General features: G+C 37.6%; 1 protein-coding gene across 3 annotated transcripts in view; it reads right to left on the bottom strand.

The window, feature by feature from the left end:
* Nucleotides 1–547: 547 nt before the first annotated feature.
* LOC109399110 (uncharacterized) overlaps nt 548–13,531 on the bottom strand; it is a 141,039-nt gene continuing 128,055 nt past the window's right edge. For 2 of the 3 annotated variants that reach the window (XM_029875220.2, XM_062855767.1), the window contains exon 3: nt 978–2,101. In XM_029875220.2, the coding sequence (XP_029731080.2) occupies nt 1,048–2,101 (1,054 nt within the window). In that variant the 3' untranslated portion in view covers nt 978–1,047. Of the gene's footprint in view, nt 2,102–13,531 lie in introns of all 3 variants that reach the window. The other variant, XM_019671555.3, reaches the window with a different exon arrangement.

The following is a 13,531-nucleotide window of genomic DNA, read 5'->3' as shown; positions in this document are numbered from 1 at the left end:
CTGCTCGAGGGTTAATAAATGTGAAAGTGCTCATAGAATACTCAGTTGAGAAGCAGACTTTGTCCCCGTTTGAATGTTACGCCAAGAAAGGTGGAAGTGCGACAAAAGCTCATATGGACGTACATATTATCCTTTTTCAGCCGAATGATTTCGCAGCTACTGCCGCAACCTCGCTTGTGTCGAACACGTTTATTATGCTCGGTTTCAAGGCCGGGGTCATATATGATCCCTCTGGCCCCAAGGGGTTGAAACTGCTTCATTGAGACTTATTCTTTGAACTGGACTGTCATCAACATCACATTCAAACAGAATATTCATAATTTGACGTAAAGTTTAATAAATTCGTTCTTCCTTTTGACTATCACTTTGTATTGTTTAGTAGAACTTATTTGATTTTGAAGAAATACATTTTTAAATCAAACTAATTATTTTCATTCAATTGTTCAATATCTGAAATATGTAAATCTGGTGTTCGATTTGAATAGGTCGTATGTTTGCTGTGATTCCTATGCAGATTCGACCTATTCAAATCGAACACCAGAAATATTCAAAACGGCCATTTTCAGCATTGTTACCACAGTTAGCTTTAAAATGCTTTTTCTTAAAACATTACATATCTATATCACATCTACCGATTCTTCTATGCACAGTAAATCTAGTCTAGATGAGGCGTATTTTCTACTATTTATCGAAACTTACGAAACCTAATAAAGCTGTCAACACTCATTCGCTTGCTTATGGACATTCTACATTTTGAGGCACATCGATTAAGGCTAAACACTATTCGAGCATTGTACTTTTAGTAGGACGATGGCACCATTTGCTGTGTATCTGAAACTATACCCTGTGGGGGATTCCTGTGAGCTATACCTTGAGCGAAGCTTTGCGATACGATCAAAACTCACTAGGAGGGATGTGAATTTCACGCACATAATTCTCCAAAAGATTGACAATGCATTCTTCTTCGCTGGTTATGTTGGTATATGCCCTGTTTACTTTTTACCCTGTATTCATTCATCCTACGTATATTCCCCCATCACATTCAGCTCAGTGTAGGTTCCTAGAGAGAAAGTCCTCCAACGAGTCCCGGAACTGCTCCAGCAGACTTCCGACCACCAGACGATAGATGTTTAACGTTTCCTCCGGCACGTGCGGTCGAAGGGAATCCTTCAGGCTTCGAAAATACTCGGCAAAGCTCTGAGGTGGTTCCTTGAAGCGATAGGCGGTCGGCTGCGTAGGTTGTGCGCCCCTTCGCATCCGATAGCCGTACCGTTCGACCATGGTCCAAGCGAGACCGTTGTAGTCCCGGCTGAAGCGAACCTGGAAGTGTTCCAGCCGACGGAACAGGTCGTCCAGGCTGATGGCTTCATTGGCGAACAGCCGAAGCGCTTGGCAAATCTCACTTTGACGGCGGCTGAAGAACTTTTCGATCTCCATGTTCATATGTTGCCGGAAGGATTCCGTTACGATTAGCGGGGGTTCTGGGGGGACTGGGAGTTGTTTTGTAGAGGGACTTAGGGGTTCGTTCGCTGGATGGGTACGGGGATGGTGGATTCGGTAGAGGGTGGGGTGTTGTTTCAGAGGGACCACTTTGGGACGGCAAGCGCTTTTCGGCGGTTTTGGGGGCGTTGGTAGGGGCATTGAGCGGAGAATCGAGTGGCCCTGGTGGATCTGCTGTTGCTGGGGACATTTGAGCATGTTTTCGTACTGACACAGGAGTGAGTTTTTGGAGAAGTCCAGCGGCCGTTCCGGGTCGTACAGGTTGTTGAGGACGGACGATCCGAAGCCGAACTGTGGCGGGAGATAGCGGGGTGATTTCGGGACCTCCGGGGATATCAGCAGTCGCTGTGGGTGTTGGTGGTTTTTATCGGTTGGCGGTTGGACCTTTGAGTTGAACTGGTTAAACGGCGGATAAGGTGCCAGTTGTTGCACTTGTGGTAGTTGACGATAGAGCTTCTTTGGAGGTTTCCGAAGTATTTGATGAGGAGGTAATTGTGTTGGCGATAAAGGGATTAATTTGGTTGAAGGTCTCATTGATGCCTGCAGATGCACGGACTGGGGCACAACGTGAACTTTCGCTGGAGGTGAGAAGGCAGAAGGTCTGAAAGGAAAAGAAAAAAAAGTATTAGATTTTCTTCTGGATTCAATGGATGATCGGGGGTTTTGATATCAGGCATTAGGACCGGATACTCTACTAGTCGATGGAATGGATTACTGGGTACAATGTTACTAAAAACGAATCTTACAAAATAATTAAATTTGGTGCCTGTTCTTCAGATTAATAGGTACCGATATGTCTAAGATCCTGATCGCAACTTAAAAATAATGAGGTGTAGGAAGTTTTCCAGTAATAGAAACGGTGCTACTGATTTTATAAATCGGATTGGGCAGGATTCAATCGTTGAACGGTATAAAGTGATCCCCATTTTGCCCTATATTCCAGCGAAAAAGTTTCCAACAACGTCGAGCATAGCATATGGTAGTTGGTTAACTCTTTGCGCCCTCTGTTATCTTAGGAGCGATTTCTTCACCCTGGCTTCCTAACTAACAATCACTCATTTAACAAGCACCTTTATTAGACCTCTTCATAAAAAATGAAATTTCTCGAATTCAGCCAGTCACCCCCACATCTTAATTCTAATGCTAAAACAAACTTCTGGTCAAATTTTCAGCTAAATTGGTGAAGATTTTGAGGTGCCTCAAGTCAAAAATGTGTTTTTTGGTAATTTTTTACCTTTAAAAAATGCCCATGAAGGCTAGAAGCCATATAAAATATCGCGGCCGCCAGTAAATGAAAGATTTTTCTATTCCTAACAACTTTTGTGAACATTATGTGCTGATCGGATAATGTTTTGATCATATTCTTTCGATTTTCAATCATGCAAGTACCCTAAAAAGTTACATTTTTCAACAGTTTTTGTTCTACGAAATTCAAATACACTGCTTTTATAAAGAGTATCAAATCATTAAATAATTACCCACATTTTTCTGAACAATATTGCCATATATCATTTTCTTATCCGATCTACGAAAAAAATCACAAAAATCGAAAAGTAGAAGCTTTCCTGAGTTTTTTGATATCTGGGGTTGACGCAACTGTTGGCAAACCGAATAATCAAACATAGTAGCTTTGCTTTTTCTTGATGATTGCGATGATTGATCATTGATTCAAGTGACAGGTAGGCACAAGTAAACATTGCTTTAACAAAAGTGATGTATAATGTGTCACAGTAAAATTTAATTTTTTTTAATTTAATTTATTTATTTCGTCAATCATTGTAGACTACAAGCTTAATGTATAAGTTTACAGATATTGATACTTATATAACATTTTATGTGTCATTAGATCTACCATTTAGGACTTTCCTTAGCAGTGGTCTTGACATAGTTAAATCGATTATTCCGCAGTATTTGTTATAGATATTCATTAATGAGTTCATTGGTCCGTTTATTGCATATGAAGTTCGTAGCGATTTGAGCTGAAATATGTTGCGTGATCTTAAAGAGCGAAATGGAGCATAAAAATTTAGGCTCGCTAATAAATCTTCCGATTGAGTGCGTTGTAAGATAAGATCGTTTATAAAAGCTATACATGCAATTTCCCTTCTTTTCTTAAGAGTTTCTAAATTGATAAGCAAGCACCGGGACTCATACGACGGAAGAGGATAGGATGCCCATCCTAGTTTTCTTAGAGCAAAGAGTAAAAATTGTTTTTGTACAGATTCAATACGATTTGAATGAACATCTTGATATGGAGACCAAACAACGCTACAATATTCAAGTATTGATCTCACATATGACACATATAGAGTCTTTATTGTGTAAGGATCTTTGAAATGAAAGCTGAATCTTTTAATAAAGCCAAGCATACTTTGAGATTTATGAATAACTGAATTGTAATGATCAACAAAGGAAAGCTTAGAGTCTAGTAATACACCTAAATCTCTTACTTTGGTTTGTCTTACCACTTGTTCATTGCCCAGCAAGCAGTTGAAATTGGATGGCTCGCGCTTCCTTGTAAAGGATATTATGTAACACTTTTTGACATTTATATCAAGTAGACTTTTTAGACACCAATTATGAAAAACATCAACCTCGCGTTGAAATTCTACTAAATCTGCCTTGTTCAATATTTCCATATATAACTTCATATCGTCAGCATAAATCAGAACTCTTAGTCGTTTTAAAATGAGAGTTACATCATTAACAAATAAAATGAAAAGTAAGGGCCCTAAATGTGAGCCTTGTGGAACACCAGATGTAGCATTGACGTGATTAGATATCTTTCCTTTAAACTGAACTGACTGTATTCTGTTTGATAAATATGATTCAATCCATGTCAGAAGTTCACTTGAAAATCCCGTGCGTTGTAGTTTGAAAAGCAATAGTTTGATGTCAACCCTATCGAATGCTTTGGTGAAATCAGTGTATAACGCCTCAACATAGTTTCCACGGTCCATAGCAGCAAAAGTGAAATTCACGAACTCAAGCAAATTAGTAGTTGTGGATCTAGATTTAAAGAAGCCATGCTGACTATTTGTAATACCATTTTTGATCTGATTAAATATTTTTTTATTTACAATGGCTTCGAATAACTTTGGAATGCATGAGATAATTGCAATTCCACGATAATTTTTGATTTCTGAACGCTTACCGGATTTAAAGATTGGTATTAGAAACGATTGCTTCCATTGCGATGGAAATACACCACTAGCAAGAGAGTTATTGAAAAGCCAAAACAAGGGCTTAACGAAAGAAGTAGCGAGCTTCTTCAAAAGAAAAGGAGGTATTCCATCCGGCCCTGGTCCTTTTGAAGAATCTAACCCTTCTAATGCAGTTAAGATCTCTTGCACTGTGATAGAGCTGACTGAAATATTACTTGTATGTTCAGGCAAATAGTCGAAGTATTCTCGATCGAAAGAATCATTAAATGCGATATAGTTACCTTGAAAAAACTTGGCAAAATTATTGCAGATTTCTTGACTATCACTACTAACAACCTCTTCAAACACCATGCACGACGGAAAGTTATTAGTTTTCATTTTGCTATTGGCATAACTGAAGAAAGCTTTTGGGTCATTCTTCACGTCATTTTCGATTTTCGTATTGTAACTCTCGTATGCGTTTTTAATTTCAGTATCAAGCAACTCACAAATGTTTATATATTTCTCTAGATTCTCCGCGGAACGATTTCTTTTATAAGCTTTGTGCATTTTTTGTTTTCGGTTTCTTAACTTTTTTATGTCTCTCGTGAACCAAACGGGGTTTTTAGAGTTGTTCGTCATCTTTTTACGTTTCTTCGGTACTATTTCATCCAATATGGCGAATAACTTTTCGTTAAATATGTTCACACTACAACTCATATTCATATTGTTTTTTAATAAAGTTTGCCAATCCGTTTCATTGAGTTTGTTTTGAATGCTATTGAAGTCACAATTTTTAAAATCGAAAGCTAATTCAAATCCGCAGTCAATCGGTCGTGTGGAGACAGGATGATTCAACAATGAATATTCTATAGCGATATGGTGTTTCTCATAATGTGAGGATTGGCTCAGATGGTAAGGATTTGGACTGGCAAACCAAAGGTTTAGAGTTTGAGTATCGTAATTTTTATCGTATTTTTTATCATCATGCTGAAATTATCAACCTGCACTTAAAAATGCAAAATAAACGAATCAATTCATTATTTCATTTAACCTGGCCTTGTAATCTTTTTCATTCGATGGCTGGTGTAGGGAAAACGCATGCATGTACGTATCACTCCGACAGAACTTTTATATTTGAGTAGTTGAAAATCGAACACGCTGACTAATTTATTTCTCAATTCGTGATTCGGCCCTTACTGGGTAGCGGATCACATCCGCTCATTAGAATCATATAATTTTCCGTCGTTAGGTTAGCGTATTGAATTGTAGGAAAACCGACTTTCACATGTCGAAAAAAATGCATTCAAATTTCATAAAAAATACGACAAAAATTACGTTACTCAAACTCTGAACCTTTGGTTTGCCAGTCCAAATCCTTACCATCTGAGCCAATCCTCACATTCTACTGTGACACATTATACATCACTTTTGTTAAAGCAATGTTTGCTTGTGCCTACCTGTCACTTGAATCAATGATCAATCATCGCAATCATCAAGAAAAAGCAAAGCTACTATGTTTGATTATTCGGTTTGCCAACAGTTGCGTCAACCCCAGATATCAAAAAAACTCAGGAAAGCTTCTACTTTTCGATTTTTGTGATTTTTTTCGTAGATCGGATAAGAAAATGATATATGGCAATATTGTTCAGAAAAATGTGGGTAATTATTTAATGATTTGGTACTCTTTATAAAAACAGTGTATTTGAATTTCGTAGAACAAAAACTGTTGAAAAATGTAGCTTTTTAGGGTACTTGCATGATTGAAAATCGAAAGAATATGATCAAAACATTATCCGATCAGCACATAATGTTCACAAAAGTTGTAAGGAATAGAAAAATCTTTCATTTACTGGCGGCCGCGATATTTTATATGGCTTCTAGCCTTCATGGGCATTTTTTAAAGGTAAAAAATGTCCAAAAAACACATTTTTGACTTGAGGCACCTCGAAATCTTCACCAATTTAGCTGAAAATTTGACCAGAAGTTTGTTTTAGCATTAGAATTAAGATGTGGGAGTGACTGGCTGAATTCGAGATATTTCATTTTTTATGAAGAGGTCTAACCTTTATGACGAATTATATTCGAACTCGAGACCCATCGATTGCCAGCCGCATGTCTTCCTATCTGCGCCATCCTTGAGATGATGAATTGAAGTACTCAAATCAATACATAAACTTCTCGTAGTTTAATAATGATCACACTTTGACTCCTATTCAGCAGTGGTGAATTAACACAGAACGTTATGGTTAACAACTTTTTTTTTTTAGTTTTTATTTTTGTGTATTTTAACTTAGATGCTAATTCTACACTCCGCTGGTTAACAACTGAACAACCTATTAATTCAGCTGCTGGTCAGTAAAAAGCTCGTGTTTTCATCCTGTACTCTGAGTCGAAGTATGATGAAACAAAACCGCGTATTTGACTTTTGAGAAACATATTATACAGATACATGTAAATAAAGAGAAAATCGTGTTAAGTACTGTTCCTTTGAATTCCACTAAGAATTTGCATCCTTTGACAGATACGTATTTCGACCTCAACTGTAAGGTCGTCTTCAGTGTCTTGTATTTGACTCGACTCAAGTCAGTAACACGATTTTCTTTTTATTTACAGATATTCCCCTAACTAGCCCAGGTACATCATCATCAGATACATGTGCTAATTTGTACATACACTTAACATGACCTTTTATGTTAAATTATTTTAAAAGTAGCTACTGCAAGTCGAATAAAAACCTTATTAAGCTCTTAAAAAGTGTTTCAAATTATCATTGTTAATACCGTCATGCAAGGTCGGACATTGGCTACTTTTTCAATTGAAAAAGCATTTGTACATTAATACCACAGACAAACAGACATAACACTGGTAAAAATTCCCATCGATCAATCTTTTTACGATCTCTCAGTTGTGGCCTTCACAACCAGAGGCGCATCGATTTTCTTTGCGTTTGACATTTCACACTAGCGCCTTCTGTTGACGATATTACACAACGCAGTGTTTCGTGCGATATCACCAGGTGATTATAGTGTGAATTGGACAATAGATATTCACTAAAATTGTTCTAGCTGTTACTTCCGTTTGTCTGTGGTAATGCTTACAGCATAATTTTTGTTCAGCTATCATTACAATTATAAAGCAATAATTCAGCATGCATGCTTGTTTGCAGCTTGCGATTGTTAGTTGAGTTAAGCGGTCAATCAGGTCAAGCTTACCTTTTAAGCCGAGGTGCAAAAAATGATCCTTAGAACTACAGATACAGGGGATGGTCAAAATGTTTGGGATAGGCAAATTTTTTTCTCCCTCAAAAAAATTCAACATGCTGTAACTTTTCATAGAGTGCATCAAAAAATCTCAAATTTTGACTGTTTGTCAACCTATTATATATGCATCATTGGTACAAATTTGGGCTCGATTGATTAATATTTCGCGAAGTTGGAACCTTTCGGGTAAAACACTATTTTTTAGACAACTAATTTTTGAACTGTCATATCTCGGAAACCAGTGAACCGAACTGAATGAATTTTTTAATGTTTATCAACACTTTATTGATACTTAATACGATGTTATAAAATGTCATATTTTCTCACGGCGAAATAAGTTCTACCGGATTGAAATTTTTACCCATATAGAGAAAAATAAGTCAAATTTACAATACCACTCAAAAATTATAAAATGCGTTCTTTCTTCAATCTAAATAGGCTCTAATATATCTGATTAGAGATAATTTGAGAACAAAGGTGGAAAATCTTTGGATATCAACACAAAAATTTATTGAAACTGATGTAAAAAAATTACATTTTTTTAAAGAAAAATTCAAAATGTGTCAATCCTTGATAACTTTTTCAACGTTTCAAAAGTACCTATGTTTTAATAGTTTGTGAAGCATTTACTTATTGTTAGTGTATGTTCAAAATTTCATTCAAATCGGTTCACTGGTTTCCGAGATATGACAGCTCAAAAATTAGTTGTCTAAAAAATAGTGTTTTACCCGAACGGTTCTAACTTCGCGAAATATTAATCAATCGAGCCCAAATTTGTACCAATGATGCACATATAATAGGTTGACAAACAGTCAAAATTTGAGATTTTTTGATGCACTCCATGAAAAGTTACAGCATGTTGAATTTTTTTGAGGGAGAAAAAAATTTGCCTATCCCAAACATTTTGGCCATTCCCTGTATAAGTGCACTGATCTCTAAATTAATTAGAGACCGATGCGAGTACCCAGAGTATCTGAAAAACTAGCTCTAGACATCATAAACAAAAAGTCATTGAGTTAGGCAACCCGTCAGCCTGATATCTGCCAGAATTTCTCCAAGATTTGCACCCCTCTACGGATTTCTCCAGAAAATTCTGATGAAACTTCTCCGGGAACCTTTCCAGGAATTCCTCCAAGAATTTCTTCAGGAATTCCTCCAGGATTTTTTTCAGGAATTCCTCTAGGGATATATCCATGAATTTCATTAGAAATTCATAAAAAACTTTCTCCACAAATTTCTACAGAAATTCATCGAGGAGTTCCTCACAAAAGGCCTGAAATATTTCTCCAGAAATTCCTCAAAAAATTACTCCAGGAATTCCTCCAGTAATCATCCATGAATATCTTCAGTAATTCCTCGGGGGGTTCCTTCAGACATTTCTCTAGGAAGAAAAATTTCTCCGAAAATTCCTCAAAGAATTCCTCCAGAAATCCCTCAAGGAATTCATTCATAATTTTCTCAAAAAAATCCTTCCGGAATTCCTCCAGAAATACCTCCAGGAATTCCTGCAGGGATTTCTCTAGAAATTTCTCCAGCGATTCCATCAGGTAGTGCTCCAGAAAATCCTCTATGAATTTCTGCCAGAATTCCTCCCAGATTTCCTCGAAGGATTCCTCCAGCAAATCCAAAAGAATTTCTACCGGAACTCGTCCAGGAATTCCTCAAGAAATTCCTCCAGGGATTCTTTCATGGATTCCTCCAGGAATTTTCCAGGGTTTTTTTCAGGAATTCCCTCAAGGATTCTTCCATGAATTTCACCAGAATATCTTAAAAATTTCCTCCAGATCTTCCAACAGGAATTCTTCCAGAAATTCTTCGAGGAGCTCCTCGACACATTTGCCCATAAATTGCTCAAGTAATTCCTTCAGAAATTCCTCCAGGAATTAATCCAGTAATTCTTCCAAAAGTTCCTTCAGGAATTCCCCCAGAAATACCTTCAGGAATTCCTTTAAGAGATTCATCCATGAATTTCTTCAGAAATTCTTAAAAAAAATCCTCCACAAATTCTCCAATTCCAATTCCTTCAGAAATTCCACGAGTAGTTCCTCCACCTCAAATATTTCTCCAGAAATTCCTCAAAAAAATCCTCCAGTAATTCCTCCAGGTATTCCTTCATAAATTTTTCAAAAAATTCCATCCAGAATTCTTCCAGAAATACCTCCAGGAATTTCTACAAGGATTCCTTCACGAATCTCTCCACGGATTCCTCCAAAAAATCTTAAAGGAATTTCTCCCGGAACTCATCCAGTAATTCCTCTAGGTATTCTTCGAAAAATTACTTCAGGATTTTTTTCAGGAATTTCTTCAGAAATTCCTTCAAGGATTCATCCATAAATTTCTCCAGAAATTCCTCAAAAATTGCTTTAAAAAATCCTCTAGGATTTCCTTCAGAAATTCCTCGTGGAGTTCCTTCATACATTCCTCCAGGAAGCCTAAAAAAATTTCTCCAGATACTTCTCAGAGAATTCCTCCAGTAATTTTTCCAGGAATTCCTCCAGTAAATCCTCCAAAAATTCCCTCTGGTATTTCTTCAGAAATATCTACAGGAATTTTTACAGGGATTCCTCCTGGAATTTATACTGGGATTCCTCCAAGAATTCCTCCAGGTATTCCTCCGTAAAATTCTAAAAGAATTACTTCCAAAATTCTTTCAGGAATTCCTTCATGGATTTCACCAGGGATTCCTGAATAAATTCCTCCAAGAATTGTTTAAGGGATTTATCCACGAGTTTTTTCAGAAATCCTTCAAAAATTCCTCTAGAAATTCCTCCAGGAATTCCAGCAAAAGCGTTTCGAGGAGTTCCACCAGACATTCCTCCAGGAGTTTCTTCAGGAAGCCTCAAATATTTCTCCAGAAATCTCTCGAAAAAATCCTCCAGTAATTCCACTAGGAATCCCTCTATAAATTCCTCCAAAAATTCCTTCAAGAATTCTGCAAGCAAATTTCTATAAGGATTTCCTCCACAGATTCCTCTAGAAATGCCTACAGGTATTCCTAAAAAAACCATTAGGAACTTCTGCCAGAATTCCTTCAAGATTTCCTCTAGGAATTACTCCAGAAATTCCTCCACGGATTCCTCCAGAAAATCCTAAAGGAATATCTCCCGGAAATTCCTCAAATATTCTTAAAAAAAAATCCTCCAGGAATTCCTTCAGAAATTTCTCGAGGAGTTCCTTCAAATTTTTCTCCAGAAATTCCTCTAAGAATTCCTCCAGTAATTCCTCAAGGAATTTCTTCAGAAATTCATCCAGGAACTCCTACAAGGATTACACGACACCAGGGTTTTTTTCCTCAGATTTTTCCAGATATTTCTCCAGGAAGTCCTCTAGGAATTTCTGCAAGAATTCTTCCAAGATTTTCTCTAGGGATTCCTTTAGGAATTCCTGCACGGATTCCTCCTGAAAATTCTCAAGGAGTTTTTCTAGGAACTCTTCCAGAAATTCCACTAGGAATACTTAGAGAAATTCCTCCAAGCATTTCTTCATGGATTCCTCCAGGAATTTCTTCAGGATTTCCTCTAGGGATTCATCCATGAATTTCTTCAGAAATTTCTCCAGGAATTGCACCCGAAATTCCTCCAGGAATTCGTCAAGGAACTTCTCTAGAAATTCATCCAAAAATTTCTCCAGGGATTCCTCCAGAAAATTTTCTAGAAATTTTTGCCAGAATTCCTCCAAGATTTCCTTCAGGAATTCTTTCAAGGATTCCTCCAGAAAATCCTAGAGGAATTTCTCCCGAAACTCATCCAGGAATTCCTCCAGGGATTCCTTTATGGATTCCTCCAGGAATTTCTCCAAGATTGTTTTCAAGAATTGTTCCAAGAATTCCTCCAGGAAGCCTCAAATATTTCTTCAGAAATCCCTCAAAGAATTCCTCCAAAAAATCCTTCAGGAATTCTCCAGAAATACCTCCAGGATTTCCTCCACGGAAACTTCCAGACATTCTTTCAAGTATTGCCTCCAGGAATGCCTCCAGGGATTCCTCCAGATTTTTTTCCTGGGATTCCGCCAGGGATTCCTCCAGGAATTCCTGCAAGAATTTCTCTGGGAATTTCTCCATGAAATCCTCCAGAGATTTCTCCAGGGATTCGTCAATGAACTCCTCCAGGAATTCTACCTGAAATTCTTCCAAATGTCCCTCCAGAAATTTCTTCTGGGATTCCTCCGGGAATTCCTCCAGGCATTCTTGCTGAAGTTTCTTCAGGAATTCCTACACCTGAACTTCCAGGCTCCAGGCTTTTTTTCAAGAATTTCTTTAGGAATGCCTCCAGGGATTCATCCAGAAATGCTTGCAAGGATTCCGCCAAGAATTCCTGCAAGAATTTCTCTCGCAATTCCCCCAGGGTTTCCCCCAGGGATTCTTCCAGAGTTTCCTCCATGAAGTCCTCCTGGGATTCGTCAAAGAACTCCTTCAGGAATTCCTCCAGAAATTCCTCCAGGAAATCCTCCAAGGATTCGTTTAGGAATGTCTCCAGAAATTCCTCCAGGGATTTCTCCTAATTTTTTTTCTAGGATTGCTCGGGGAATTGCTTCAATAAATTCTCCAGTAACTCCTTCAAAAACTCTTTCAGGAACTTCTACAAAAAATCTCTCAAAAGTCCTTCAGGGACTCCTTCAGGACTTCCAGGAATTCCAGAACTTCCTCCAAGAATTTTTCCTAAGATTCCTTTAGTAATACTTCCAGGAGTTCCTTCAGTACCCAAGCTACACATATGTCATATAAGAGTTTCGACAGCGCAAGTTTTAGTTGTATAGAAGTAGTTCCAACATTTTGCTAGAATTACGTCAAATCAACTTCTAAACAACCAAAACTTGCGCTGCCGTAACTCTTACATGACGTGTGCTGCTTGGAAAGGTCTTTCAGGGATCCTTCCTGAAATTCATCCAGGGAGGTCTTCTGGAATGCATCCAGGGATCCCAGGGAAAAATGGTGCATTTTATTTGATTATGGCGTATAAGATGCCTGGATGATACAATGAACACCACGAAGGTGCATAGAATTTTTAAAAAGGGGGTGATGGTACATTGTATACCTTAATGATCAAGGGAACGTCAAGATAGTGCATGCGTGGCTAGTAATTACAATTTGATTTATAGATATAGATATAAGATTGCGTAGGAGATTTCAAGATGGTGCTCGAGTTAGTTGATGCATAAAATTCAAATTCAAGGTGCATGATGTCTACGTGTTGTATAGGATCCCAAGGTATCACTGAGATCATCAGGATGGTGCATGGAATACTGTTGTGGAGCATGGCATTCAAAGATGGTGCATGATATCAGTATGAAGCAATAGAGTCGACATGGGTCATGGACCATGACTCATGGTACATAGAATGCTATTATGATAAACGAAATTTAAAAAAAATAATGGTGCAATAGATGCCTAGATGATATGGTGAACGCCACGATTGCGCTTGGAAAGCTGTGGTAGTGCATGAAATTCAACGATGGTGCATGATTTCGCATTTGACACATTCTGTGAAAATCATGGTAGAGCATGGAATGCAAAGAAGCGGTATGATGTCAGTATGGTGCATTAGTTTTATAATGATTTTGTTACACTCATGTAACATGTTTCATACCATCATAATGGTGTATAAGATGCCTAGATGATATTAGTGA

This window comes from Aedes albopictus, chromosome 3, assembly GCF_035046485.1.
Source record: "Aedes albopictus strain Foshan chromosome 3, AalbF5, whole genome shotgun sequence".
NCBI classification, from domain to species: domain Eukaryota; kingdom Metazoa; phylum Arthropoda; class Insecta; order Diptera; family Culicidae; genus Aedes; species Aedes albopictus.
Note: the sequence above shows the minus strand (reverse complement) of the source record. Positions and strands in the feature narration are given on the sequence as shown.